Genomic DNA, 27,137 nt, shown 5'->3' on the forward strand with positions numbered 1-27,137 from the left:
AAATGTCAACTCTTAATTTTGGGGGTATTTTGACAAAAGCATGGCACTGGCAAGCTAAAAATCTGGATGCTTTCTAACATGGTGAAAGGGAATCTTACTAAAATGAACATTTAATGGGAAAACTACAAATTTACTGTATATGCCCATTTTGTCAAAGACATGTCAATTATTACCTAAATGAATTACTTAGATGACATGAAAGCCCTTTGTTTGGCCATGTGTTAAATTTTGAATCAATATCTGAGATCTTGAAAATCATGACAGCTGTCTTTATTACAATACTGTATAATCTACGTAACACAAGCACTCCACCTTATAAATAGCACACACACAAACAACCACTTGATTTACACTCAGTAGATTGCGCACTTTGCTAATATTTACACTCTGTCTTCACACTACGACTGTCAGAGGCGGAAGCCGAGGATCTGATAGGCTTTCTCGACATCAGTCAGGATTGGAGCATGTCGACCGACGACGTCACCCCGCGGCGGCATTGTCACAGAGTAATCCAACTGACGGTTTTCATTGTTGGTGCCTGCAAAGTGGATTCTCTTCTTGCCCAGAGAGTACTGCTCCCATACACCTGTGGGAGCAAAAGAGTATTTTAACAAATTCCAATTAATTACAAAGTTACACTATTAGTATTTTTTTTTTTATTGGGGCATGTTTTACAGTTTGGTAAAAATATTTATTGACAATTATCAATCCATCTATATTGCTTAATCGATTAAAAAAATAGACAGGTATAAAGCCATACAGAAATTTCCAAACTGAGCTGTGTGTGTCAAGAGGTCTTCATCGGATGTGCATACCTATGCTTTTATCAAAGAGGGGGTTGTGATCTCTTTGATGCTCTGCATGGAAATCCTTCACTAAATTCTCCGCTCTGAAACAAAATATGAATGGGTAGATCATAAATCAATCCATCACTTTGCTATAGCACCTGTTGTCATTGGGGTCACGAGTGAGCTAGTGCTTATTATAGCTGACTTTAGATGAGAAGCAAGACCCTGCACTGGTCGCAGGTCATATGCCATTAATGCATTTTTTTTTTTATTCTTTAATAACGTACCTTAGTAGTTTCTCAGCAGCGATGCGTTCACGAATACACATCTCACGTTCCCGTCCTGAAAACAAAGGCAAATTAACACCTCTATATGAGTCCAAATACTGTATGTGAGCATGGTGTGAAATGTTCACCGCCCAGAATGCATAATCATCAATTATCTGACATGCCAAAACCAAGAAGTTTTGATCAAATCAGTGCAGTTTGGTGCAAATGTGTTTTAAGTTGTCAAGGTCACTCAAAAGGTTGAGAACGCCCCTAATTTTTTTTTAAAGTGACCTTCATAATTTTTGACACGGGTAAGCAAACACTATAATATACGCAACTGTGCCATCCAGTCTTACCGGCATTTTGATAAATTCACCTGTTGCATTTTTTTTAACCTACCTCCGTTAATCGCAGAAAAACTACCCTAGTTACTATTTTTGTACTTAGGGCAAATCCCCTGTCTAATATAAAAGTAGTGCTTTGACAATATCTTGTCAACTTTGTGCTAATAAAGGGAAGGGTTACACTTTTATTATGCAATAGCCCTGTCTAATAGAATAGCAGGGCTTCACCACAATTTTGTGGCATCTATAGGCAGTATCATTTTTTTGGGGGGGTGGCAGTTGGGGGGGTTAAATGCTTGCAATTGCTTAGTCCCTTGGCGTATTACTGCACTGGAAATACATGTATTGTGACTCCAACAATCTCTTGGAAATGCTGCCGCAACGATGGAAGTGCAAAAGGGCTTAGCATACAGCGCTAAAGTCTGATGGCTGACACGTAACCAAAGCCCAAGAGAATTCCAAACTCACGTTCTAGCATTTCCTCACGTTCTTGTAGCGCCCTTTCTCGCTCTTTGAGAGCCTGCTCTCTGAGCCTGACCTCTGCGGCAGAAGATGTCACTTCTGTGGGCTTTTCGGAAGCAGCGTCAGAGTTTGCCGACCGCATCCGAAGCTGCTGCACTTTCCTCTGCTCTTTGCTGACTGCTTCAGCCAGAAGGCTGCTCTGGAGGATGGAATCCACAGATGGCCTCAGATAGTCCTGGTGGCAACAACAACAGACAGCACCATAAATAAAACATGAAACATGAAGAACAAATGGCTTTGATTTCACAGTTGGCAAATTCCCTAATGACAAAGTATATTCATATGTCTAACCTTCAAGTTGAGCATTTTCTTCAGCAGGGTGTTTATTTCTTCTGAGTATCGATGCGGGATTCTGTTGAACTTGCCCTCTCGGATCTTGGCAGCCAACTCTTTTTGGTTGTAGGCAGTAAAGGGAGGCCTGCAAATTAGACAAAGATTTGCGCTTGAAATAAACAAAGCAACACGTGAGGGGATGTGCCCCAGCAAACTTACGAGAGGGCGCACAGCTCATACAGCAAACAACCCAGTGACCAGATATCCGATTTTTCATTGTATGACATCTGGTTCATTTGCTCCTGTAAGACAAAAAAAAACAAAAAAAACGTTGCATCAATCAGAACTTTTTCACACTACAGTTCTCACAATTTGAGAACTCACAGGAGACATATAGTAAGGCGTTCCGACAAACGTCTTGGCGAAGCTGGTGTCGTGGTTGAGGATGCGGGCCAGGCCAAAGTCACCCAGCTTCACATTCTGCTTGACGTCCAGGAAGATGTTAGCAGGTTTCAAGTCCCGGTGAAGGACGGTGGGCCTGCCGTCACTCCGCTTGTGGCACTCCTTGAGCGCTAACATCAGCTGTGCTGTGACGCGCAGGATAAACTTTTCGTCTAAATAACGTCTGAGGGAACAGGGGAAAAAATTAGTCAATCAAGTAACAGAAATTTGTAGTAGTAACAACCTGAGAAGATGCATTTGCTGTGCAGATATCATTAAAAAACAAACAAAAGGGATATTAGAACTCATTGCATCATTGTTTTAAACCATTTGTACAAACATGCTGGTGAGGGTAACAAGGTCACCTTTCCCTGATGCATCGGGCAATGAGGCTCGCCAGGTCGCCTCCCTCGCAGTACTCCATGACGATGTACAGCTTGGTGTTCGTGCGGTCGATAATGCGGTCGTAGTATCTCACTATGTTGGGATGCTTCAGCTCCCTCAGGAGGTTCACCTCCGACACCAGCATCTGCTTCTCGCTCTCGGCCATTGTGCCATAATCCAGCTCCTTCCACACCAGAACCTTGAGTTCAATCAAGGAAACAAGAGAGGTTTAATAACAGGTACACACTCCGTTAACTATCGACGGTTAATGGGCGTGACCTCGGGACTACCTTCTCCGTAGGAGTAGCTCCAAGTAAACGACATACTATCAATATATTAACAGTTTAAACACAGAAAAAGAATATTTACTCACCTTTCCGTCAGATTTTCGTTTTATTTTCTGACATCTTCCATAAGAACCAGACCCAATGGTGTGCAGCACCTCGTAGTCACCAATGCGGGACGGCATCTTTTTTTTGTCAACACAAGCGAATTATGCAAACGTGCTGTTAAAATGTAAAATTACATGAACATTTCTGCGAGGTGCGCCGTTGGTGCGTTTGTTGAATAGATGTCCAAAGTTCAGAAAGTGTTCGCGTGCATGCGGCTGTTGGGGGAAGCAGAAAACGTCTTGGCCGTTTAAGTTAATGTAGCAAACGTATCTGAATTGTGATTGGTTTACTCACAGAGCAGGAGAAGCCCTGATTGGTTGTAAACCGTCTGGGCGTGGAGAGGTTGCCAGGGTTACTGCTTTGCGCAAGACCCGCGAGGGTAGAGCGGTAAAAACACCAGCTCTCCACTAGAGGACGCCAAATATTCGCAGACTCGTACAGCGTACAGTAATGTAAATAGGCTGCTGTATTAAACATGTCTTATGCAAAAGCATTTTAGGATTTTTTACGCACAAATACATTGATGTAGCTCTCCAATTACTCAAGCAAAGGTCAGTTTATAAAATCTATTAAAACCTGTATGCATTTATATGTATTCTTATAATTTATCACACATTTAAACAAACATATACATACATTTAGAGATGAAGAAAAATATATTTATATTTAAATATTAGGCACGAGGCAATTTATATGTAACTGCCATTTTGATTTTGCTGCTGTAATCGAGCACATTTTCACAGGGTGTTAATAACATTTATACTCTAACCTCCAATTGGGTGATTTTCTCTTCGCAAGCAGTATATCAGTCAGATCCCTTTGGTGCGTCACTTACTCAAATGATTCATTCACAACTGACACCGCGGGAAGGGAGAGCATCCAGGGCCGGGTCTGTCAGTCTGATTCTGCAAAGGTTACTCCTGCAGAGCTGGATGACATGTCATAGTATAGTTGTATCTGTGTGAGTACATGCTGCAGGGTCAAAAGGAAAACAGGCATTGTAAAAAAAAAAAAAACAAAAAAAAAAACAGAGACATATCACTGATGGAGGACATGAATCTAGAGGGAGTTCATACAGCACATCCTCACCTATGTGGTAGACAATAACCACAAAGGCTTGAAAAAACATGTTCATGTTCAGATCAAACTATGAAATGAGGATGTACTATCATGACATCAAAATTCTGCCTTAATTTCTGATACGTGCTAACCTCGGTCACTGCATCATTCAGCCTGGTCTTTTTCGTCACTGCGGCATTTTGACATAATAGACAGATAAATGGATACATTATTAGTCCTGTGAGGGCTAACTGGATGTTTTATTGCTTGCTGCCACAAGGAATGTTATCATTGTTGGAAGACCCACCAAACCGTGATATTGAGTACCCTTGGGGGTCTACACCTGCGAAATGTTTCATTGCAAGTGACACTGCAGAACACTTTTCTCTGGTGAAGAGTTTGTCGGTAACATTTTTTTTTTTGTATTCAACCTTTTTTTTGGGGGGGGGGGACTCACTTCCCCCAAATTTGACCTTTGCATTGTCTATTTGAGGCATGAGGCTTCCCGGCAGAGTCGACTCGTGGCACCGTCATATAAAATCTCGAGTTTGCATGGGCATAAAGGACAAGCAGAACAAGGAGCTTACGATCTTTGATGTTTTATTCCAGCACAAGTTTCTGTGTTGTAAAATGGCTGTGTAACTAGGAATTTAAAGGAGAAGTACAAAATGGGAAATTACAGACAGTTCTAGTATCATTTGTTTTAATCCCTATTGTGTTTATTTCCTAAAACCACATCTAGGAAAACATCACTTTCCCTGCCTTCTTTGGAAACATGGTTGAAAAAAAAAAAAATCAGATAAGGGCCAGTGCATGACAGATTTTAAAATATTTTACCAGTTAAATTAGGTAGCGCTTTTTTTCTTCCCACACACACTTTCTTCTGCCAACAGAGACAAAGAACAAGGGCCGGCAATAACTAAAATATTTTTTTACGTCAGCAATAAATGCCACACCTCTAGAATTTTCCAGATTAAAGGAACTAAAAAAAAAAAAAAAGTGACCTCAGAACTAAAAGAACAGTTTTGCCATAGCGTAGCCCGACTTTGCTGGCCCAATTTCATCTTGACGCCTTTGGAACTATTCGTCCTAACAATTTTTTTCCGCTTAGGAAAACAGCATCACTGGGGAATGTAGACTTCAGAGGCAGGGTTTCCCAAAAATGGTTTTGGTGTCCATTTTATTTGGGTTGCCGATTGTCAAAGTAATATGGAAGCTTCAAAAAAAAAATTCTATATGCACACAATTTCTTGGCAATGGGTGCTTCACCTTTATCATTGGTTTTATGTTGGTAAATATGAATGATATATTTTAAGTGTTTTGGTACCAAAGAAACACAATTTAAAGCTTGAGATGACAACGTTTTGGGAAACCCTGTCCTAAGGTATCGGCAAAATTTAGAACAAAAAGAGGGTTTACATTGAATCTTCACAACCAAGCATGTTTGGGTCTTGGGTAGCGTTGCCAAGAACTTCCTGCTTGGAAACAGGAAAATAAAATTAAAACCACAACAGTGTACCAATGAGAAGTAAACACAAAATTATGTTTGTTTTCCTTTAAAAAAAAAAAAAAAAAAAAAAAAAAAAAAAAACCTCAACAAAAAAACAAAATAAAATCTGAATTATTCACAAACAGGTGACGGACATTGCTTTGCGAGGTTTGTTATGTACAGAGGATTTTGTGTCTTTAAAATGAAATATTTTCTGAATTGTCTCCACCTTCTGATGTCACACAGCAACGACACATAAAGCACATTAATCGGGAAGGGGGGGGTTCAATAAAAAAAGGGATGGGGGCACCCACTTTCTCACTTCTTCGTACTGTATCAATGCCTACACGTCTTACACCAAAAGTGACTGTCGTATTATTTTTTGTTTTGCCGTGGAAAGCATTCAGCACAATTATGTTCCCTTGTGTTTGTGGACATCACTGAGCGTATGGCTTAAATAATTGTAAAACTATGCGATTTGATGAAGGGGTCGAAGAAAACAAAAACAAAAAAAGTCGAGCCTTCTCAGCCCATCTTGTCGAGAAGATGCACACAAGTCCACATGAGTTGCTTTTCAAGTGATCTGTACGTTTCCACTCCAGTTTGTCAGTGTTGAACTTGGAGCGGGGGTCGCCAGTGTAAACAGTCCAGATGACAACGAAAAGATAACAAATGTGCTGGCTCTCGTGGAGATGCACAGGCTAATAAAAAAAACAAAAAAAAAAACAACAACAACAACAACAAAAACAAAAAAACATAGGCAGCTACCATTCAGGAATATATGCTGGGACAGGGAGCAGTTTGGATCTTTAGTGCAATGTGGGCCAAGGGGTAGGAGGAGCGGAACGTCCACACCGCTGCTTCGAGACGTCCAACTGGGCGTCAGAAAGAGGGCAGGCTAAAGGGCGGACTTGATGCTTCTACTCTCACAGTATTCACAGACGCACACGTCCATACACACTCCATGAAACTACAGTGGTCCTTTGTCCTGAGCCTCTTGAATGCATGGGCCTATGTGTAAACATCAACATGAGAGCCGTGATGTGAAAGATCATGTGTAGTGTCAGGGCTGTAATTCTGTTTCTCTACACGTCGTATACATTTTTTTTTTCTTTCTTCCCCGCCCCCCACCCCGCCCCGTCTTGAGTCTCGCCACGTTAATCGCAACTGTACAGTCATCCATCGCATGACACCGGCGGATCGCGAGGCGCTTCTTCCTGCTGGCGTACTCAAAACATACCGCAGTAGAGGTGCCGCAAGAGGCTGTACCACATGTAGCCGGAGATGAACGCGAACGACTGGATGACGCACAGCCACACGGGGTCCAGGGTCATTGGCCGTGAGACCGCTTCCTTCTGGCCCTCGGGAGGCGGGAACGCTCCTGTTGGGAAGGACGCAAGGAATTGGAGTTGCGATGCATTCCGAGTGGGAATTACAGCTGCAAGTTAGCGCTGCTGGTTGAGTTACGCTACATACACTCACTTCTAATACAAGAGCAAAACAACAAAGGATTCAATCTGGGTGGCTATTTTTCTTTAGCTGTTTAGTACTTTTTTTGTTTTTTGTTCGACTATAAAAACCTGCATTGTTTTTGGATTCAGCGAACACGGCTTTACATTGCCTGTATTTAGCTTTTTTTGACTCCAGAATTTTGTTTTGGAGCCCGGTGCAGTGCGGGGTTGTCAACCCCAAAAGTTTCTTTCCAATAATATGTTCTATGCAGCCTCACTAGTGTAAATAAAGCATTCTGATTGATATTGTGTTTGTGGAATATATGAGTGACGCAGAACAATCGACCCTTTCTTATCTCAGGGGGCGGCCATTTTGTCGACTGAAAATGACATCACAGTTGCTAAGGGCTCAGTTAACAACTAATCACGGCTCACCTTTTCTGAAGCTGAGCCATGACTCATTGTGAGCTTGCGCAACTGTGATGTCATTTTCAATTGGCAGCAAGTGACAAAATGGTCGCCCCCTGATATGGATAAGAAACGGTCCATTTTTCTGCTTAATTCCTATTCCACAAACGCAATATTGATCATAATTCAGTGTTTACTAGTGCGGGTGCGTAGAACCTATTATTGCAAACAATGTTTTTGACTTTATTTCAATTTCAATGAGTGTACCGAATGTTGTAGCCAGCGAGTGCATACCGACAGTATAGCTGATAAATGAAATAGAAACACATCAGAAGCAAACAAACCTGTGTCGTAGAAGTGGGCCAGTAAATCCTCTTTCTCCACAAACCTCTGATACAGCCAGTCCGTCAGCGCCTGCTCCTCAACAGGAACCTCTTTAATTGGGTACATCCTGATAGAAGACACACAAAAGGGGCGTGTGAACAGATCTGGCATGGAACGCGCGCGTCAGCAACAGCCAGAAGTCCATTTAAAACGACAGTCTATAAAAAGCTGTGTGGATGTAGCTCGGGCTTGTTTGGGAAAGTCATTAGCGGGGTGTCACAGGCAGACAGAAGTGACGTGACTCACATGAGCGTGCTCAAGTGTGGGGTTTTTTTGACGCAGCCTTCTGGAAGTCTGGCCACATGGGGGCCTCGGTGAGCCGCGCTCACACAGCCCCTGCTCACCTTCAAATAGAGGTTACGTCTCCCCCCCCCTCAGAGGAGCATTTCCTCTGCACTCAGCGTTACTTTAATATTCCTGACCATTTAACGTCCACTGTAAAAGGACATCTGTGCAGAGGATCTGGAGGTGGAAAGCAATGGGCCATACAGTATTGATCCCCTTTAATATGTATTGATTGGTTAAACCATTTATACCGGGGGTACAAGTCTTTATACTGCAGGTAACGAAAAAAAGCTGAGTGGGTTTCTTAATCTCCGCTGAGATTGTTGACTGTTGAGAAGAGCTTGAGCCCGAGTTAGACTTTTGTAATCTTTCTTCTGTTTAAACGTCAATTGGCAATGAGAATAACAGTCTTAGAGCATTTTGCATCTTTTTGGAAGTATTGCTCACTATTGTAACCAAAGACAAAAAAATAAATAAAAAATTTCCAAGTGATGGATTGTATCTTGGGGGAAAAAAGTCAGATTCCTCATAGGTCAAGGTTAAAATCATCATAATTTGTCTGACAAAAGTTTAAAAAATAGCGATTTACATTTTTTGGGGGACACTTACTAAAGACGCAAAGATGGTGACAGTTTGATCCGGGAACAGATTATTATTCCAGTTTTCATCCTTTACTATTGAAAATTATTTGAAGAAATAATCACAATTAGATTCACATTGGTGATTGACCAGAGACCGACAGAGACAGATTGTGTTTGACCTTTATGGCTTCACTGTGTAATCCATTTCTGCTGGCTATTGGCAGAGGTGGTTTTACAAATACCGGAATTGATCATTTGGGGTGAACGGAAACACACACACTATTACACATAAGGACTATGATGGAGACCTCAATATTTCTTGTTAACCGGGTGATACATTAACATTCGGTACTTGGAAGTAACACCATTATGCTAGTTGTGCTGGGGCCAAAGTACAGTTAACAGATCGTCGCTGTCATGTGGGCAACATTTATCTCCATTTTTTTTTCCCCATTTTCTTATTTTTACATGAATCATGTTTCCACATTACAGACATCGCATTAAAGTGAAAATTAAAAAAAGTTTCCAAAATTGGGGATAAGTGTTTTTCGCAGTACAGCGACGAGATGTTAATCACTGCGCTTGTGTTCACCCACATGATTAAGAGATTGCTCCTCCATATCTATTGCTTTCCAATTTCACCATTTTGCTTCTTTACATTTCTTATTCTCAAGATATTGCTTCTGTTCCCAATTGGGCTAGGAGCTAATTAAATTTGGACCGTGTCAGGCAAAGGCTGTCCACTTTTACAGGAAAGAAGCAATCATTATTTAGGGACTCTGTTCAGTCTCTCTCGTGGGGAAACTGAGAGGGAAAAAAAAGTGTCCTGTAATATTTGATTGAGGGTACAATGTCATAAAAGCCGAACATAGAGATTAGCAATTGGGCGATGGGGACCAAAATGTTGCATGTCCTGCTCTCCTGCATTTTTCTAGTTAAGATACGGAGCCCCCCATGTGTGCCTATAAAGCAGCCATTAATTTCCTTCGCATGCCGGATGTTAACCATCACTGGGAAAAGTTGATGACAATAGGAGGAGTCTGCATGATAATTTGTTCCATGAACTCTTCAATTAGCTTCCTCTCTGCCTTAAGGCCGTCTATGCTCCAGGAAATGGTTTAGTCAGAACCACTGGACACGACAGATGTAAAAAGGCGAAACCAGAGGAAACAGCTGAGCGAACTACTAACATGTTGATATTTAAGACCTTTCAATCTCCGTAAGGATGCATTGACAGTGCACAAGCTAAGCTACGACAACAGTTCTTCCTCCACCGTGTGTGCGTCTATGGAGCAAGAGTCACTGTGACCAGATGTATCTGACCTGATGTGTGGCGATGAAGTTAATGACTGTCTAGGCTGGGTGCCTCTTATCAGAGCAGAGGTCACCAGGAAAGAATTAAGTCGTTGTCACAGGTGGTCATGAACTTTAAGCTGATAGTCGGGATGTCAATCCACGTTGCTGGTCGTTAGGGTAAAAGTTCATGGTCGAGAGTTACATACTCACAGTATAGACCGACTATTTCTGAGTTAGGGTTAACCTGAAGGTGTAGTCACTTCACATAAATATATATATATATATATAAATTATAAATAATCAGATCACAATCTCCTTATAATATGGACTGTACCAAGTAGACAGGACATAAATGTGCGAACGGTATTCCAATTGTCGTGTTCAACGGTAACTTTGAATTTTTATTTTATGAAACACTGACTACAGATTTTAACGAATGATATGAGTAGTTTTCCACACACATTTGAATGTCTATTTCTGGTGATTGTGCAGCAGGCTTTGAACCCATGACCATGTCCATACTGGGAAGAGCTGGACAAAACGGATACATCTTGTGCTGGGAAAGAAAAAGAAGAAAAAAACAAAACAAACAAAACCACCAAGGATCTCATTATTACACTCAGAGAGAGGTGTGACGTATTGATTGCGGAAGCCCTGAAGCTAAACCAATCCAAGTAGGAAACAGGCAAGGCGTGTTCCGCGCGAGGAAGAAAAATCTAAAGACAGCTTGAAAAAGCAGTACGAGAGCAAGCTCAACAACTCAGCGTGCGACCAGGGTCTTGTCATAAACGGACCGCCAGGTGAGCAGCTTTAAAGCGCCCATGTGATGACCTGGCAAAACAACAAATCCCATAAATCATGTCACATTGTAGCTTTTTACCCACCCCCAAGAGCATCTTTCAGAAAAGCAGACAGCAGCATTAAACAAGTAAGAAGAAGCCATTTAAAAAAAAAAAAAAGCAACATCTTCAACACTTACCACTGCCCTTGCTCTGCCTCTGTACACCCACCTAACTCTCCCTTGTGCCATTCAGCAGGCTTCGGATGTGTGAAACTGAGATTATATGGCGAGAGTGCACGAGACAAAGGCAGGGTGACGGCTGGTAGCAGAGACGGGGGAAAGGGAGGTTGAGGGATTAAAAAAAAAAAAAAAAAAAAAAGTGCAGAACGCAGATTCATCTAGAATGTTACACAATGCTCAGCTGCCTGTTTAGAGACTCGGCCCCGGTCATCTGATAGCAGATAGCAGTCACATAGAAACAGGCTGGAGCAGGTGGATTCAAGACCCTTTGACTCACCACAACCAAGCTTCACTGATTACACTACACAACATTAATTATGATCCATTGATGCTTCGACAGTATACCAACAATCTGGTCATGTCACGGGGGAAACTGATATCAAGCATTCTGTTTCATTAAACAAACAGCATCTGGAGAAGAGGAAGCGTGCTGATGTAATAATATAATAAAGGCGGCTATAAAAATGGAGGAAGAACAATGTTCCACCCACTTCTGACACGAGTGAGATGTTTCTGATAGAAACACAAATCGTTTTAATCCGACTCTAAATGTGTTTAAACCCACACGCTCAGATGAATAAAAATAAGGAGCCCCCACAGCAAGTGGGTGATTTACTTGGCAGGGCAAGCACTCAGAACAGACGGTGACTGAGGTCTTTCCTGTTGAGAACACCAACTTTTAGCTCAAGTCAAAAATGTTCTGAGATTTTGCAAGACTGTGGAAATATGAAACATGGTTCTCAGAGTACTATACTCCTCTTTTTGGTTTCACAGTTATGATTGTCTTGTCATTGCAAAGCACTTTTGTTGACGGGGGGCTGCTGTGTACCTTAACAAAAGACTTGGTGTTATATTGCAGAGATGAGGAAAGATTTATCCTTTGCCTGCACGGAAAAAACATTCTGCTGAAAGAAGTCATCAAGGCGGCTCAAACAATCGAAAATAGGGATGGACCGATAATCGGCCGGGCCGATATTCGTCATTTTGATGAATATTGGTCTTTTTTTTTTTTTTTTTTTTTTTTTTTTAAATCTGTTGGCCAATAATAAAGCAACTTAAAACTGTGTTAACTTCAAGGAACTGTTTTTTTTTTAATTTTCAGTAAATTTTATTAGAGATTCTACTGACCCTGTGCACCTTTTGGTTTTGTTTGAAATCAAAACAAAGATAAGTGAAATTTGAACTTTATTTACTGTCGAAAACTATAGGGAGCAATTGTTTAAGTTTTCATGTAACTTTTGAAGACAAGCTGATGACCCTGGGAGCTCCCTTTTTACTGAAAATGAATACCGGCTCCAAATATCGGTTATCGGCCTCCTTGACTGCTAATAATCGGTATTGGTCTTGAAAAAAAACATACCGGTCCATCTCTAATCGAAAACCTAACATTTACCGTCAGAACAACTCTGCCAGTGCTCGGAGCTAATTCGGTCTTGTATCAAACATTGAAGTTATTTGCGGTATTTCCAATGCGGATGAAGTTGTCAACCGAGCACATCTGAACGCGACTGCTGCTACTACTGGAAATGTGGCATTACAAAGTGCATCATACTGCTCAATCTCCCAGAGTTCGCTTGATCAGCTGGCACATTAATCCTCTTGTCTCTGCACCTATACCAGCATGGGTCTAAATAGTTTATGATCACTCATGTGGCAAGTTTAACAGCTGTGCCGCTAGCTTGGTAGGGTGCCTGTCTGTGGAGCCCCTGCAAAGAAAGTGAGGTGACTCTCTCAATGTCTGGTTAAACTGTCTCACAGGTAGCAGTAGGAATTGTGGAATCTCTGAGCCTTTTATTGCAGGCTTAATGAGCCCTTTGCCTTCGTCCATGTTGGTGGAAAAAAAAAAAAAAAAAAAAAACTGCGGAGAGGGACCAGCAAGCCAAAGTCCATAAATCATCTTTTACTTTGTCCAATTACACCAGAGCACACTGAAGTGTTCACAGCCTCCTGAGGGTCATCATGACTTCTACCGGCTGCCGCTTGACCCTGAACGCATCCTATAATCTACCACATGGACACTGTGCACAGTAAAAAGACATTTATCTTGAAATGTAGCTAATCAAGATGCACCTGCATCATATACTGAAGTGAATGGATAACTATAGGAGACCTTGAGGACATCTCCTCTGCCAAATGCAGCCATATTATTAACAGCACTAAACGTCTTTCCTCCGGTGGTCGCTAGCGAACCGCAGATGGTGTGAGGTGACGCTATAGCCCCACTTGTATCTTTCTTAACACCGAAGGGGCAGCTAAAAAGACTCTTCTTTTCAACAAAAGGTAAAAACATCTTTGTGGAAAAATATATGAAAGGTTTCATAGTGTAAAAACACCTGAGGCAAATGCTAGAGAGCAAATGCTCCGGGTGACTAAAAAATTCCAAGCAGCCACTCAACTCATTTCCACACAAACACAGAGGAAGGAAAAAAAAAAAAAAGGTCATCATGGTGACAGAACAGAGGACAGTGGTGCATTAAGCCATCTAATAACTTCTTTAGCTCTGGTGCATTCTGCTGACTCACTACATAGGAAAGGAAGTTGGTGGGGACTTCCTTCTGTGATTTGGAGCTATCAGTGGGTGGACTCTTAAATTCTCCCTTGATAGAAATAAACACCTTAGCAAAGTGACATTAATATCAGTCTCAAAGTGTGTGTACCAAATTAAAGTGCGCCTCCGTGCAACTTTCATAATCTGATTATATTCGACGCTTACCTGTAGTGAACATGTGTGACTGTTGCCGATCTGTATCCAAAAATCCACGTCTGGATGTCCATGGGCCGTGCTTTGGGATAAGCTATGGTCATGTCGATCACCCACTGGAGGCCTTTGCGCTTTTTACCTAAAGCAAAGCAGACAAAAACAGCACATCCATGATTATATTATAACAAAGCTAATTTGAAAGATCTGCACAGTACCAGTAAATTTGCAATCATAACTGTCATTGGGCACCTCCCAACGTGACGGATGAAAAAAACAGTAGTAAGGTCCCAACTTGACTAATGTTGGCCTGGCTATTTTAGTAGACACTGAAATGACATCTAATTTAATGAGCTACCCAGTATTAATGGACTCTATACAAACTGAGCATATTTGTCGAAAAATAAGCGCACGTTGCCGGCTCATTGATACGACAGATTAAGTGACTTGACGGGCATCCTTGGTATTGATCGGAATGGCCACGGCCATCGCAGCATGGGCACCCGGTAATTGGATGCCGAGCTTTGTCCTGGACCGTGAAGCGGTAGCCACGCTCTCGCGTGCGCAGCGGGCCAAAGTACGCGGCTCTGAGCCAAGGCGTCGCTGGTAGTGACAAACTCCACTGTAATAAACGGCAAAGGTGTGTCCTTCAGCAAACACTGCGAGGGAGACAAATGCAGTGGAAGGAATTACACCATGACAGCAGACTCAAACATTACCCAGAAGCATCCACGCAACTGGTTCGGTCATACGGTTTATCATGAGCCGACGCACGTCATGAACTTTGCCAGCGTGCTCGTTATCTTTTCGACAACATGTACACCTTATCAGCCGTTGCGGCCGAGGAGACTCCGAATGGCCGTTGCACCGTGGCACACATATTTACATCAAATCCTGTTTTCTGCAAGTGGCCCATTTGTCTCGGAGTGAGTCAGCAAAATGCGGGCACCTCTGCAGAGCATTAGGGAGGGTCAGGGTGAGACGGCGCTTGCACAAACTAAAACACACAGAGGACATAGGGACATAGTACTCTTCTGGGTATTTTCTTTTTTTTCTTGCCCTATGTTGAAATGCCATTAGCTAGATTTAAACGGAAGGACAAAGCTTCCCGCACCAAGCAGCTCGCGGCGTCCAGAGAAAGCAGCTAAAACGAGAACATGCGCGGACTGCACATGCGGCCAATTAAGCGCTACATCTCCTTTGTTTTGACACGGTCATACTAAAGGGGGAAGAGATGACAGTGGTTTGCATAGCGTCAAAGCGATAGGGCACGCAGCTGAGGCACATTTCCAACAATGCTAGCCAAAACAATCAAACAAATACAAAAAAACAAAACAAAAAATCACCCTTCAAATTGATTTTTTAAGTTAGTTTTGCTTTGTGTGTTGATGTTTTTATTTCAAGAGGATTCTTTCAAGCAAAAGGCATACAATCTAACTTTGAATTTTGAATGTCCTCAAGGTCATAAAAATGTAACCCAAATTTTCAGTAAACATACACCTCTAAAGTTGCACTAAACCTTTGCAAAAAAACACGCGTTAACCCCACAACTGTATTTTGCATTTTTAAAGGCCTTTTTTTTTTTAATTACCTGGCTGCTCAGCAGCAAATGGTCGATTTAAAAAAAGGCCCACAATGAATCCGACTCGTTTTCATGTCAAAATTGACGAAGGAAGAAATCAACTTCCTTCCTTCATGTTGGTTAATTTTAATGAGTGTCTTGTGACAGAAAAATTACTTGCAAATAACCGCAAAGATTTCAGAGATCTTGACACAATTTCTCACATCTTTGGAAGTGTCACAACTCCACTGTTAAAACAGGAGTCGCAGAGGAAAAAAAAAAAAAAAAAAAAAAAAAAAATCATACAAATGACCTCATACCCCGGAGGAAAAATGCCATCCGCAACAAACTAATGCAACCGTTTACACAAGGGCTGGCTCTTTCCTGAAACCAAGGTGGCGTTAGTACGCACATCTACGTGTTGGTTACCTGTCTGGTTGGAAGTGCCGCTCTCATTGGCCACGCTGCCGTTCTCATGCTGGGCTGACAGAGTTTTCAGGATGACTTGGGTGGCACCGAGGCGAGGCAGCGTGACGTGGGTCAGGTGGGGTAAAGAATGCTTTTTGGCAAACATCTGGCTGGTTTCCCTCCGCTTGCGCAGGAAGCCACCCTCGGGGAACAGCACTATCCACTTCCTGTCACGACTATGGTAATATTTGTCTAAGTGATCCTTCAAGTAGACCAGCTGCTTGTCTCGGTGGGCTTTGCCCTAAAGGGAAGAAAGACAATTCTTGATAACCACACAATGTTTGCTATATTCCTTGCATCTATAGTTTGATTTCTGTGGTCTGAAAAAGTTTATGGGTTGGAAAACTTGATTGCGCCTGGGTTTGGTTTTCTTTTTAAAAAAATGGCCTTGAATAAATAACAGGACAATCTACCAGGTTCAACTCCAGTTTTGTGAGGGAATGGGATGGAGTCCAAAAGAGTTTGATCAGAACAGAATGCACATATTTATGTGAGAATTCAAAGGAGCAAACACTAATACGCTAGTGCCAGCACTACACAGCACTCTGATCAGCAATAACGTCAGGCCATGGATGTGAAAAATGACATTAGGGACATTAGCAGTGACAGGAAGAAGATTCGAGGATTGATCTCCAGTAAAGTTCAGTTGGTCAAGAGCCAATTTAAATGCATCAGCAGCATACAGTCGGCCGGGTTGTAAACTTGTGCGGCGCGCCAATCGCGGAGGAGATCACCGCATCGTTTGAGTGTCAGGGCTGGGGCAACTACAAACTCCACCCACGCTGGAAGTGGCACTAGAGGTGTGCCAAGTGGACAAGATTATATGAAATTAATGGCAATTTTCTGGGATCTTTTCTCCATTTATGTATAAAATACATAGACCACACACAGACAAAAACGAAGGTACTTGATACTTAATTGAGTTTTACTTGACTGGGATACTATGTCAAAGCCAGTGTACAGCATGTGATATTCATGAACACCCCGCTAATGTGTTTAAAATAGGATCTTGTTCCACGTGCGAATGTGCAGCCGCTGCTGCTGTGCACATGGTGGTGAGATATGTCTGCGAGGCCCAATGAACAGCAGATGCTTGCCTGGCTGTCGCTGTGTGAGGTATTTCGGGGAAGGATGTCAACAATGCACACACGAATGCCGGAAGGGATCACAGAAATGGCCAAGTCCAGTCGGGCTTGCCTGTTGCGCAAGGTGCTTCAAGCCTTGGCGAGGCAAAACGTTGCTGATGAATCAATGAAGCCTTAAACCACGATTCAAATTCCAGGAACTCGGGAAGGATAGCGTGTACCCGATATATTCCCAGTGGGGGTCTGAGTGTAGGCCGGTCAAAGCAGCCTGCTCTGTTCCACATGCCCCCACAACAAAGGGTTAGTCTGACCCAGCAGGGCTGAGCGGCCAACAACCCTTAGCCCCCCCCCACACACACTACTGTCCATAGTGGCTGACCTTCACAGAGGACGCCACGGCCTTCAGAAGCCTGAACGCATGCAAGCATTCCAGCTGGGACAAGCAGATGGGTAGTGACTACTTTTGTGGAGTGTGATGATTTAAAAAAAAAAAAAAAAACTAACTCACATCAGCACCGGGAGGTTAAAAAGATTTTGGTAAGGGCCTTATGGTTTTTAATCCTGATGCATTCTGGGACTAGTAGTATGTAGGTGAAAAAAAAAAAAAAGTCTGTCTTTTGAGGAGAATTCATCCAATCCGTAAAAAAAAAGGAACAAAAAGGTATAGAAGAGTGTGGTACTACTTTATGGTGGGATAAACAACAAGCAGTAATGATAAACCTATTTAACATTTCACACAGTATTATATGAGCTCTTACCTGTCGGATGAAGAAGTCACCGTGTATGAGGGAGACTAGGCCAAAGTTTGTGTATTTGAACACATGGTCCATCAGCCACATCATTTTTCGTACCACCTGAAAAGAAAGACAAACTTACACACTTGAACTTTCGCCACTTCATTTTGTGCTCCCAGAATCATTTCAATTATTCTAGCGCCACTTCGTTCAACGCCAGCATTGTCACCACATCCGGGTTGGAGGTAACGGGCAATATCTGACTTCTTACCATGCCCTTGTCTTGCAGGCACATCATAAGGGTGCATACATCTCCCGTGGATTGATGGTTGACAATGACCATGGCTTCATCTTCTGAGATGGGCCGCACATCATCACCCCACTCCGTTACTGCGAAGCAAACGAGACACACGGCGTTCAGCTCACATCCATTATATGTGACACACGGACTCGGTTTCATATATGGGAGGAAAACTGCAAATCTCCATTATAAATCATATATTGTAAATATCCAGCAGCCTGCTGATAGTCTTTAAATGATATCCAATGTCTTACTGCAACTACTACAACAGGGGCTCTGTGTTTACATATTAGATTTGTTCGTTGTCATAGTCGAAAAAAAACAAATAATTTTCACATGCAGAAAGCTGTGTGCCGTAGCAGGTCAAAAACGCGTTATCGAGACCTCACCACACAAATTGCTCAGTTAAAAGCAAAGCACAGATCCAGCACTCTGTTTTGTTGTCAAAGTGATAAAAATAATATGGAGAAAAATATAGCTGCAAGCTTCTTTTCCGCAGGCCAAATGGCACACAGGCAACAAGGCCTTAGCGAGCGAGCGAATAATACACAGGCATTGTTAACTTGCAACCGTGTTCCCTTGTGACAGACAAAGAGCTTTCAGCATGACAATAACCAGCATGAATTAGCACCTAAAGAAGTAAATCTAAGTGGCCTTTGGTCCTCTTTTCCTGATTTGCATTGCTGAGCATCTATTCAGAGCATACGGGCTATTTTACAAGCCAATTGCCAGTGTGTGATTGTTGACAGCACACACAGGAGCTTGAACAAAAGGGGAAATGTTGCTCGTGTCCGACGAGGGTCGGAAACAATAGTTCTCCCGGAGAGCACGTGGAACCATTTGCAATTTAAAGCACACTCCAGCGGCTCAGCATATTAACCGAGAACCGTGGAGATCCGCTAGAAGGCAGAGGGTGAAAAGAAAAGTTTCAACTGAGCTGCAGTCATGTGCGGGGGAATCCCCAGTCACGGGTGGGTCAGCTCAAGTTGTGGGATGTACGGTAAATGTTGCAGCAGTGAAGCCTCTGCGAACCGTTTCCTCTCCAAAGGTGGAAGGGGAAATTTGGATTTCGAGGAAGGGGGGGGGGGGGGGGGAGAATAAAACGACTGCAACGCTTTTCCCAGGCTGAAAATTTCACGTTTGATAAAATCAAAAACGAACGCACTATGAGATAGTGACAAAATAGGAAAGACATATTTGGAGCAAGGCTGTCAGCAGAAAGATGACCCAATTTTGTGCTTCGTATTATGTACACGGCACTTGCACAGGAACACATTTGGGAAAATTTGTGTAATCACTTACAAAGTGTTTTACTATCAAATAACCCAGGGGAAGTTGTCTCAATTTATCCAAGAAGTGGCTGATGGCAACAAGAAAATGGCCCATTTAGCATATATAATAAAAAGTAAACAAACAAAAATAAATGTATTATACATTTTTTATGTCTTATTGATATAGTACTTGAGTGACTCCAATCCTTGTGTGTTTTAAAATAGATATGATTCTGATAATACTGCACCATCAAGAGTTGAGGCAACTGTGTAAGATAATATTAGCATGGGTGATTATAAACAGCGAGCAGTAGATTACAGCCACTGGCGGAGCTAGAAGGGGGGGCAGCAGGGGCACTGGCCCTCCATGAAATATGCTTGGACGCCCCAGATAATTGATTTTCAGATTTTTTTTCTGGAATTTTTTCCCACCAGTCCCCCATCGGGAACATATAATGAATGTTTATTAGTGTTTTCAGAAACATTTGGGGGGGTTTGTAAAACTTTTTTGTTTTTGTTTTGGGGACCGCCAGAGAACTCCAAATGACCAGATAGTAGAAATAATTTCTGATTTTACCGACGGAGCAATGGCACAACAGTGACTAAAGCCATGGCAAGCAGAGTAGGTAGTAGGTACCGTGCAATGGAAAAGAGCAAACTGTCTGTGTTGCAGCTTCATGACACACACACACACACACTCTCAAGAAGAACGCAAGGCAAATTTCAAATGATGGGACAGAGTTCGTCTTTTGTACCTCGGAAAGATTCTCCTCAGAAAACGGAATCGCGATCTCCCGTGAAGGAAATATGACACATCTGTAGCGCTCAGCAAGTGTGTGTGCGTGCCCTGAAGGCGATGCCAATTCATAAGGAGCGTGCTCTCTTGCTCGCTGATGTCCCCATTGTTGCCGGAGACGAGCATTAACGATATCACGGAGATGGGTCATCTGTCAGATAGAATCCATTAGGGAAATTGTCTTTGAGAGACGACACAGTTAGCGTAGCAGGGTGACAAGCATGCTACAGGCGCAGTGTCTAATCCAAAAGTGGCGGTCAGTTAAAGCCACCCCTGCACGCGTTTCTCCCTCTCTCGAGGCAGAGGACAATTTGGCCACTGACTCTCCTAATTAATCTCTTGTCACCCCGGTAGTGACTCCACGAGCAAGCCGGAGAATGAGGGCTAAATTGTCAATGATATTCAAAGCTTTGGAGCTTAGCTAGAAACTAAATTCCTTGCATGCAAATACCAGTGTGACCGCTGTGTTTTGATAAATAAACCTTAAAAATTGATATTTAGTGGGTAAATAAAAGGCTCCTTCACTTGAATGGATCGACCCCTTTTATATTCATTATTCCACTGACTTCCTGATGTATTCTACGAAAGACTGAGGTAAATTGGGTGAGATTTGTTTTTCTGCCCTGATTATAGCAGTGCTGCGGTCATATTAACTGGGTAATGTCACCCCCCCCCCCATCTAATTAACACATTTTTATTCAGCTACAGAAAACAAGTGACTTCAGACACACCAGCCTTTGGATTGTTTTCATCCGCAGGTCACGCTGTACAGTTTTACTAAAGTCTAATAGTGATATGCCAAAAATAACCTTTCCTTTATACAGGCACTAAAACGGTGCGCAGTATTCATCTTTTAGATCAGTACATGTAGCTCTTTCTCAGGAACAGACAAACATCGACACAATAGCGATAAAACTGTCCACTGTGCTGATGGCGTTGATGTGCCAAAAAATGTTTGTAAAACTTGGTTTAAAAAAACTCAGAAGACAGATATATTAATGTTGTAAATTGAGCTGCACACTGTACACAGCATGCCTCTGATAATTTTCTTTTCAGTCATTCTAACCAATTAATGATTGTAAAAAAACAATTTAAGTGTCATAAATTACTACTTTATTTTTAAATGATGTTTTTCCTCCCCTCTTCAATTACAACTAATATCAAATTTCCAAATATTTTGACTTTACTCACAGGTATGATTTTTTTTTTGCCTCCAAAATCCACATCTGCCTCAAACTGGGGCCGACAAAATGAGAATTCAAATGATTATCCGCAGTTGATAATTTCCTACCATATTAACAACCAGGTGCAGCAAACGCTGTATAATGAGAACCACGTCAATCAAGTACCGTGTGCACATGCCCACACAGTCCAGAAAAAAGGTCTGTGCCAAGTAACTGACAACACGTGTGTGGGTGCTGCATGACTGCACACAGGCATTAACAAAACACGAGTGGTGGAGATCATCCACCATCATTTTTTTTTTTTTTTTTTCCACACGCACATTTTTGCCAGGCCAAATGCGACATCCCGGCTGATGGGCCTGTTTATGGAGGACGACATCGCGACAAAACTAGATTCTGAATTCAATCTTACATTCCAACAAACTGCACTTGTCCAGTGTGATCGATCATTGGCTGACAGCTCCTCAGAAACTTGGAAGGCTGTGCTCGCTTGTCACGTTTGGTTTGGTAAAACAAACTCTGGCGCCGAGTGCTCCGATAACTGTTGCATTGGTCCAGTGTGTACGTCAGCATCCAAACCGTGGTGCACACCAAAACGGCTTCAAGAGGTGGGTCCTTGCTTGCAATTAACGCCGCAATGACGAGTTCCCGCCACTTGGGTAAGACTGTTTTACCTCGTCTGTTTGTGTGACACCTCCCAATGAGACCTCAGATAGTTTGTCTGCTTTTATCAACAATCGGTCTAATAACTTCCAATCCACCATAGAGCCTAAAAACCCTTTTACGGAGTCTGGACTTTTTACAAGCTACAACTAGAGCGTGCACTTTTCTTACAACATTGTTTACAGGGTGTGAAGAGCAATGTTTACCTCTCTGGCTGCTCCTTTTGCAAATGTAGCATCAACACATTATGAACTGATCCCCGCAAGTCGCTGTGCTAGCATACAAAGAGATTCAAACCGTCTTTTTGACTGACCAAACATCGCAGAGAATATTTGCTACTAGTGAAATCAACAGCCATTTGAACGTAATCATAACCGGCTGCTTGAGTTAAATATTTAATTTGTATTTCAACTTACTGTTTATTCACACATGTCAAGTACATAGGGGCATTAATCTGTGATTCAATAGTGGAACTGTAAAAACAAGTCTTGGGTCATATCATTTGTAAAAAATTGAGGCAAATTATTCCTCAAAAAGTCACACAAAAATGTTGGCTGAACAGCCAACATGCATGATGATACGTCAGCCAATTGTGGGGGATTTACTCTATGATAGGCGATCTTCTAAATTACCCACTCGTGGTTAATGCATTTTCGTGATACCAACAAAGAAAAATGATTTCAAAGAGGAAACGTATTTCCTATTGCGAATGAAATGGGGACATGTCACTGCCCCGGTTGCTCAGGACATCATAGTTGCATTTTCAAGAAGTTATAAATTAATAATTAATTTTGATGTGTAAACTTGCTTTATGGTAAGAGACTCAACTCCAGGGCACGCACTGTAATCTTACCTTTGCACATCACATGTACTTTACCTATAGTCAGAGATAAGATGACATTGTGGTAACACAACGCAAGTTTCATGACACTGCAGTTTCTCACATGTAAAATGAAGTTAACAGTTTTATGACAATTAATAACGCTGAAAAACACAGTGCGTGAAGACGACGTATGTCTTTATCTTCATATAAACAGGACATCTCAAAGGGGAAGTACTTGAACTTTATTTTAGTTTTATACAGTATAAAGAAACATTGATTAAATGAAATTGTTATTTTTAAACAGTTAAAAAGCCAAAACAAATTGGGAGGCCCACTGGTGTCTTAGGAAACAGATTCTGTTCAACTTTGGTGACACTGTATAGTTAAAACCACAGCGCACCGGCTGACTTCAAATTAGACTATATTATATTATTTACACGCACATCACTTCTAATTACTATAAAATCTTAACCAGGCCTGGCTCTGGCTCTCTTTCATAAAGTCTTCCTAACCAAGTCCTCTGATGCTCAGCATGAGTGTCTCCCATCCAAGCGTAGATAGACTCTGAACCCTGTGATGTCTAACCTCCCTAGTCGGACAATCTGCATATCATGCAAATGTTGCATAACACAATACCAGGTGTTCTATAGGCTGACAAGTATGCATTATTGATCAGTACACCTTGTTATTCCCTATGAACAGCACTTACAATTAGTAAGCATTTTGCCCACAGCCCCCGTGCAACCAAACACCACCGACTGCATGAATCACTGACCAGGCGTTCTACCCAGCAGACGTGGGAAATAATACAGACGGACCCTGGTGATTTTTTTCCCCCTCTCATAATACACAGCAATTAATTTCTTTGTTGGTTAGGGGTAACAATTAAAAGATATTCCAATGGCTTGGATGTGTCTAGTGCCTCAAGACTTTCCTTATTGAATGTTCAAGTAGAAGTAAGAAAATTGAACAGATGCTACATTAAAAGCATGGGGTGGTGCAAAGGCGCTACACTGACATGGCTTACAACATAACCTTGGCTATAGAATCCGAAACTGGAGTTATATAAAAAAAAAAAGGTTTTCTCCTTCCCTTTTTTTTAGTTTTATACTCACTGGAAATCTTTGCTCCGGCCGCCCGCCGCCATGATTCACCACAATCTGTAACATTTCTACTCGTTTGATGGTTGGTCTGGATACGAGCAGTAATTGTCTCACGCTTAAAATAAGCGGCACAACGTTTATTTTATTTGACCTCATATTCATTCATCATCAGAATTAAGATGCCATAAGATAGAGCCAAAGCCCGGTCTAAATAGTAATTGATCTCAAGAAAGTATGTTCAGGTGACAAATCTCGATCAAGAGATAAGGTTTGTATTTCAGGGAGGAGTATGGGTTCTAAGTGAAATTTTGGAGTCTTCATTGCATGTTTCCACTCCATTTGGGTCAGTGAGGATCTAAGGCATCTTACCTGTGTAGCCTGCGATCCAGCCCCACGACGACACCATAGCCAGCAGCCATTTAAACATGACGCCCTCAAGGTGCCAGAACGTGGCGCTGTGCCATATTCTCAGGGGCTGCAGCACGAGCAGGTACAGGCAGTAGGACGGGATGGCTACACAGTTGTTGATGAACATAAACACAAAACGGAACACAGCCTTCAGCAAAGTCCAGCCCAGTTTGCCGGCCCCATCCAACAGCTGGGCCATCGTGATCCACACCGTCTGGAAGAAAGAAAAGGACCCGCTGAGACGTGTGGCGGGCTATGTATGTATGATGAACACCAACAGACCATCCTGAAAAATCTATACAACACAGGACATTACCCATAAACAAAATAACGATGTCATTGTCGGGCAGAAAACTCCTATATTTACATTTGGGCAATTTCATATTTTCTCACAAATTGATACTATTGGTCAGTCCCCATGTGGTTTTCCTGAGAAGTGATAGTTTGGGAGATGCAAGGATTCCTTGCGACGCCAGCAAGAACAGCAAAGAAATGTTCTGATTTATGATTATTTTTAACTTTTACTGAAATGTACAATTTTTGCATTTACCCCTTTCTTGCAGCATGTTCATATTTTGTGTAATTTTGCCATTTACTTGTATGCAGCATAAACTATTTTAAGTTGGTTTATTTTAAGAATACTAGTATACTAGTTAAATTCATATCTTTGTTCAAAAACGTTTACTTTTAGTCTTTTCAAATGTTTAACCTGTGAACTCATAATGTGCTCTGTGTTTCGAGCTTTAATTCTGTTCCACAGCTCACCGTTTAAAGCTCCTCGTTTATCTTGTTTTAACGTGGAAATATATCTTGCACGGTGCAACGTGCAAAATATTGAAATCAACTTTTCACTTAATTATGCGAGTGGCTACTTTTTATAATTGCGTGCAAGTGAGCCTTGTTTTTGTGTTTTTGTTTTCTAATTAAGTGGCAGCAATAGATAAGCTTCCAAAGAAATGCAGATCAACGTAGCGATAACTAATTCGGAGTGAAGCCATAATATGGACTTTAAATGAAAATAATTTAAAGCTGTGTGTCTTCGAGTAAGCTGCATTGGCTCCCTGTATGCGTGAAAAGATTGGACCATAAAAGGTCTTCATGACAAGCTAGCTAGCACAGTGTGGGCTGTGCTAGCATAGTAGATTTTTTTGGGGAGGGGGGCAGAAACCCGTTTGTTTAAATGTGTAACTACAAAACATAAATATCCTTGTAAAATATTCAAAGAAAGCGCATGTACTTGACTGGACATTAAATGTAGGCGCCAGTGCGCTCTACTGTATCTGCAAGTCCAGGATATAGTCAGACCCTGATTTTGACTTGACGTCTGGTAGGTCGTTACTTACCGAAGTAATGTCACAGAAGCATCCAAAGAGCATTAAAGATGTAGCAAAAAGCGAATGTGTTGGAACCAGACGAACGCCGTCATGTGCAGGAAAAACCTAAACCAATAAGTTAGCACATTTCCCAGCAGATATGGTCCGTGTTTTGGTCAAAATTAGTGACATCGCTCAATTGGTCTGGTGTCGTCGCAACAAACCGCAATCACACCCATCGAGGCGACATTATCCAGGGCTGCTCGGGGGGTCGAGTGAATCCCGGCGGGCACCGTTAGCCAGCTAGCTCGCTAGCTAGCTAGCTAGCAAGGAGCTCCACTTGAGCGCGGTCGGCTCCATCGCAGTCAGACACCCGGGTGATAATTCCACCTATGCATCATCTCCATCATGGGCGTCTGGTTTAAGATCTCTATCGAGATCCTGTCCTCCGTGAACAAGAGAAGCCCCGATTCAGGCGTCGGCGCAGCCACGATAAGCATTCAATGATGAAGACATGAAACAGTCAAATCGGTTCAACGGCGATGTCGCTCTTGCAGGCTGGCAGGCAGGACACCGTTATCTTTCTGCTTTAAGTCGAGATTCACACGGCGGTGAGTTGCACAGTGTATATGTAGATGAAGGCGGAAGTGAGTCGTACGCCTTCACAACAAACACTTTTGACCCAACAAACTATTCTATAAACACATTAAAATACATCTTTTTTTTAAAAACACGAGTTTGTACAATTCTATTAAATGTGTTGATTTATTATGCCGTACACGGTGCTAACTCTGCTTGTTAGTTCCAAAAGGGTGTTCTTTATTCTGAAATCTCATAGCGGAAGTAACGCGTTTTACTCTTTCACTTGCGCTCACCTGGTACCAGTCTTCTCATCGCCGAAGTGCGCAAGCTCTCTTGTCAAATGATGGTTTTATTATCTTGTTAGCAAATCGATCGTCGCTACATCCTTGTAAAGTCGCATTACTTCGCCAGAGAGAGGGCATGAGTTTAATGTTGAAAGGCAAGTACATGCTGATATTTTAGTAATGAATAAAAACATCGTATCCGGGTTTCTTAATTTACATCGAAATAGAATAACGATAATTACTACAATCAGCAAAATTCAGTCAACAAATGCATCAGCAACGTTTTGTTTGGAATTACAATTGTGTACAATACGTACGTTTTACAGATCATGATTAGTCTGCCCCCTGATGGTGCTTTTCGTGAAAAACAACTCTGTAATCCAAGGGCATCCATTACTAAAATGTCCTAGAGATTACTGCATGAAATATTAGTGGATTAAGAAAGGGTCATGGATTTCCAAGCAATTCTGCATTAT

The 27,137-nt window shown here is 42.0% G+C and overlaps 2 protein-coding genes across 3 annotated transcripts; both read right to left on the bottom strand.

Moving 5' to 3' along the window:
* Positions 1 to 248: 248 nt before the first annotated feature.
* nek2 (NIMA-related kinase 2) lies at positions 249 to 3,665 on the bottom strand. The gene is made up of 9 exons (XM_086018723.1): positions 3,395 to 3,665; positions 3,003 to 3,220; positions 2,581 to 2,821; positions 2,416 to 2,498; positions 2,215 to 2,341; positions 1,870 to 2,098; positions 1,076 to 1,130; positions 816 to 889; positions 249 to 586 (listed from the first exon to the last, which is right to left on the bottom strand). The coding sequence occupies exons 1-9, from the start codon at positions 3,488 to 3,490 to the stop codon at positions 408 to 410; spliced, it is 1,302 nt and encodes a 433-aa protein (XP_085874849.1). The 5' UTR covers positions 3,491 to 3,665; the 3' UTR covers positions 249 to 407.
* Positions 3,666 to 4,222: 557 nt separating this feature from the next.
* Positions 4,223 to 26,402, bottom strand: lpgat1 (lysophosphatidylglycerol acyltransferase 1). Of its 2 annotated transcripts, XM_086018724.1 has the most exons (9): positions 25,826 to 26,402; positions 24,444 to 24,696; positions 18,205 to 18,323; positions 17,958 to 18,053; positions 16,076 to 16,355; positions 14,101 to 14,227; positions 8,165 to 8,271; positions 7,202 to 7,342; positions 4,223 to 4,385 (listed from the first exon to the last, which is right to left on the bottom strand). In XM_086018724.1, the coding sequence occupies exons 1-9, from the start codon at positions 25,856 to 25,858 to the stop codon at positions 4,354 to 4,356; spliced, it is 1,188 nt and encodes a 395-aa protein (XP_085874850.1). In that variant the 5' UTR covers positions 25,859 to 26,402; the 3' UTR covers positions 4,223 to 4,353. The 2 variants fall into 2 exon arrangements, with proteins under 2 accessions (XP_085874850.1, XP_085874851.1); XM_086018725.1 differs by lacking the exon at positions 4,223 to 4,385 and having other exon boundaries at positions 7,109 to 7,342.
* Positions 26,403 to 27,137: the final 735 nt, after the last annotated feature.

This window comes from Filicampus tigris, chromosome 20, assembly GCF_054856515.1.
Source record: "Filicampus tigris isolate MCC_2025a chromosome 20, RoL_Ftig_1.0, whole genome shotgun sequence".
Classification (NCBI taxonomy): Eukaryota; Metazoa; Chordata; class Actinopteri; order Syngnathiformes; family Syngnathidae; genus Filicampus; species Filicampus tigris.

What these genes read in the sequence shown, in the direction of transcription:
- nek2 (XM_086018723.1), bottom strand. Translation starts at nt 3,490, where the DNA reads ATGCCGTCCCGCATTGGTGACTACGAGGTGCTGCACACCATTGGGTCT. An exon ending in ACGTGAGGAAATGCTAGAAC is followed by an intron (nt 1,131 to 1,869) that starts GTGAGTTTGGAA and finishes CTTTGTTTTCAG; the next exon opens with GACGGGAACGTGAGATGTGT. An exon ending in GCTGCTGAGAAACTACTAAG is followed by an intron (nt 890 to 1,075) that starts GTACGTTATTAA and finishes ATTTTGTTTCAG; the next exon opens with AGCGGAGAATTTAGTGAAGG.
- lpgat1 (XM_086018724.1), bottom strand. Translation starts at nt 25,858, where the DNA reads ATGCTCTTTGGATGCTTCTGTGACATTACTTCG. An exon ending in CTGGATCGCAGGCTACACAG is followed by an intron (nt 18,324 to 24,443) that starts GTAAGATGCCTT and finishes TTTGCTTCGCAG; the next exon opens with TAACGGAGTGGGGTGATGAT. An exon ending in CTTGCGGCACCTCTACTGCG is followed by an intron (nt 4,386 to 7,201) that starts GTATGTTTTGAG and finishes TTGACCCTGCAG; the next exon opens with CATGTACTCACACAGATACA.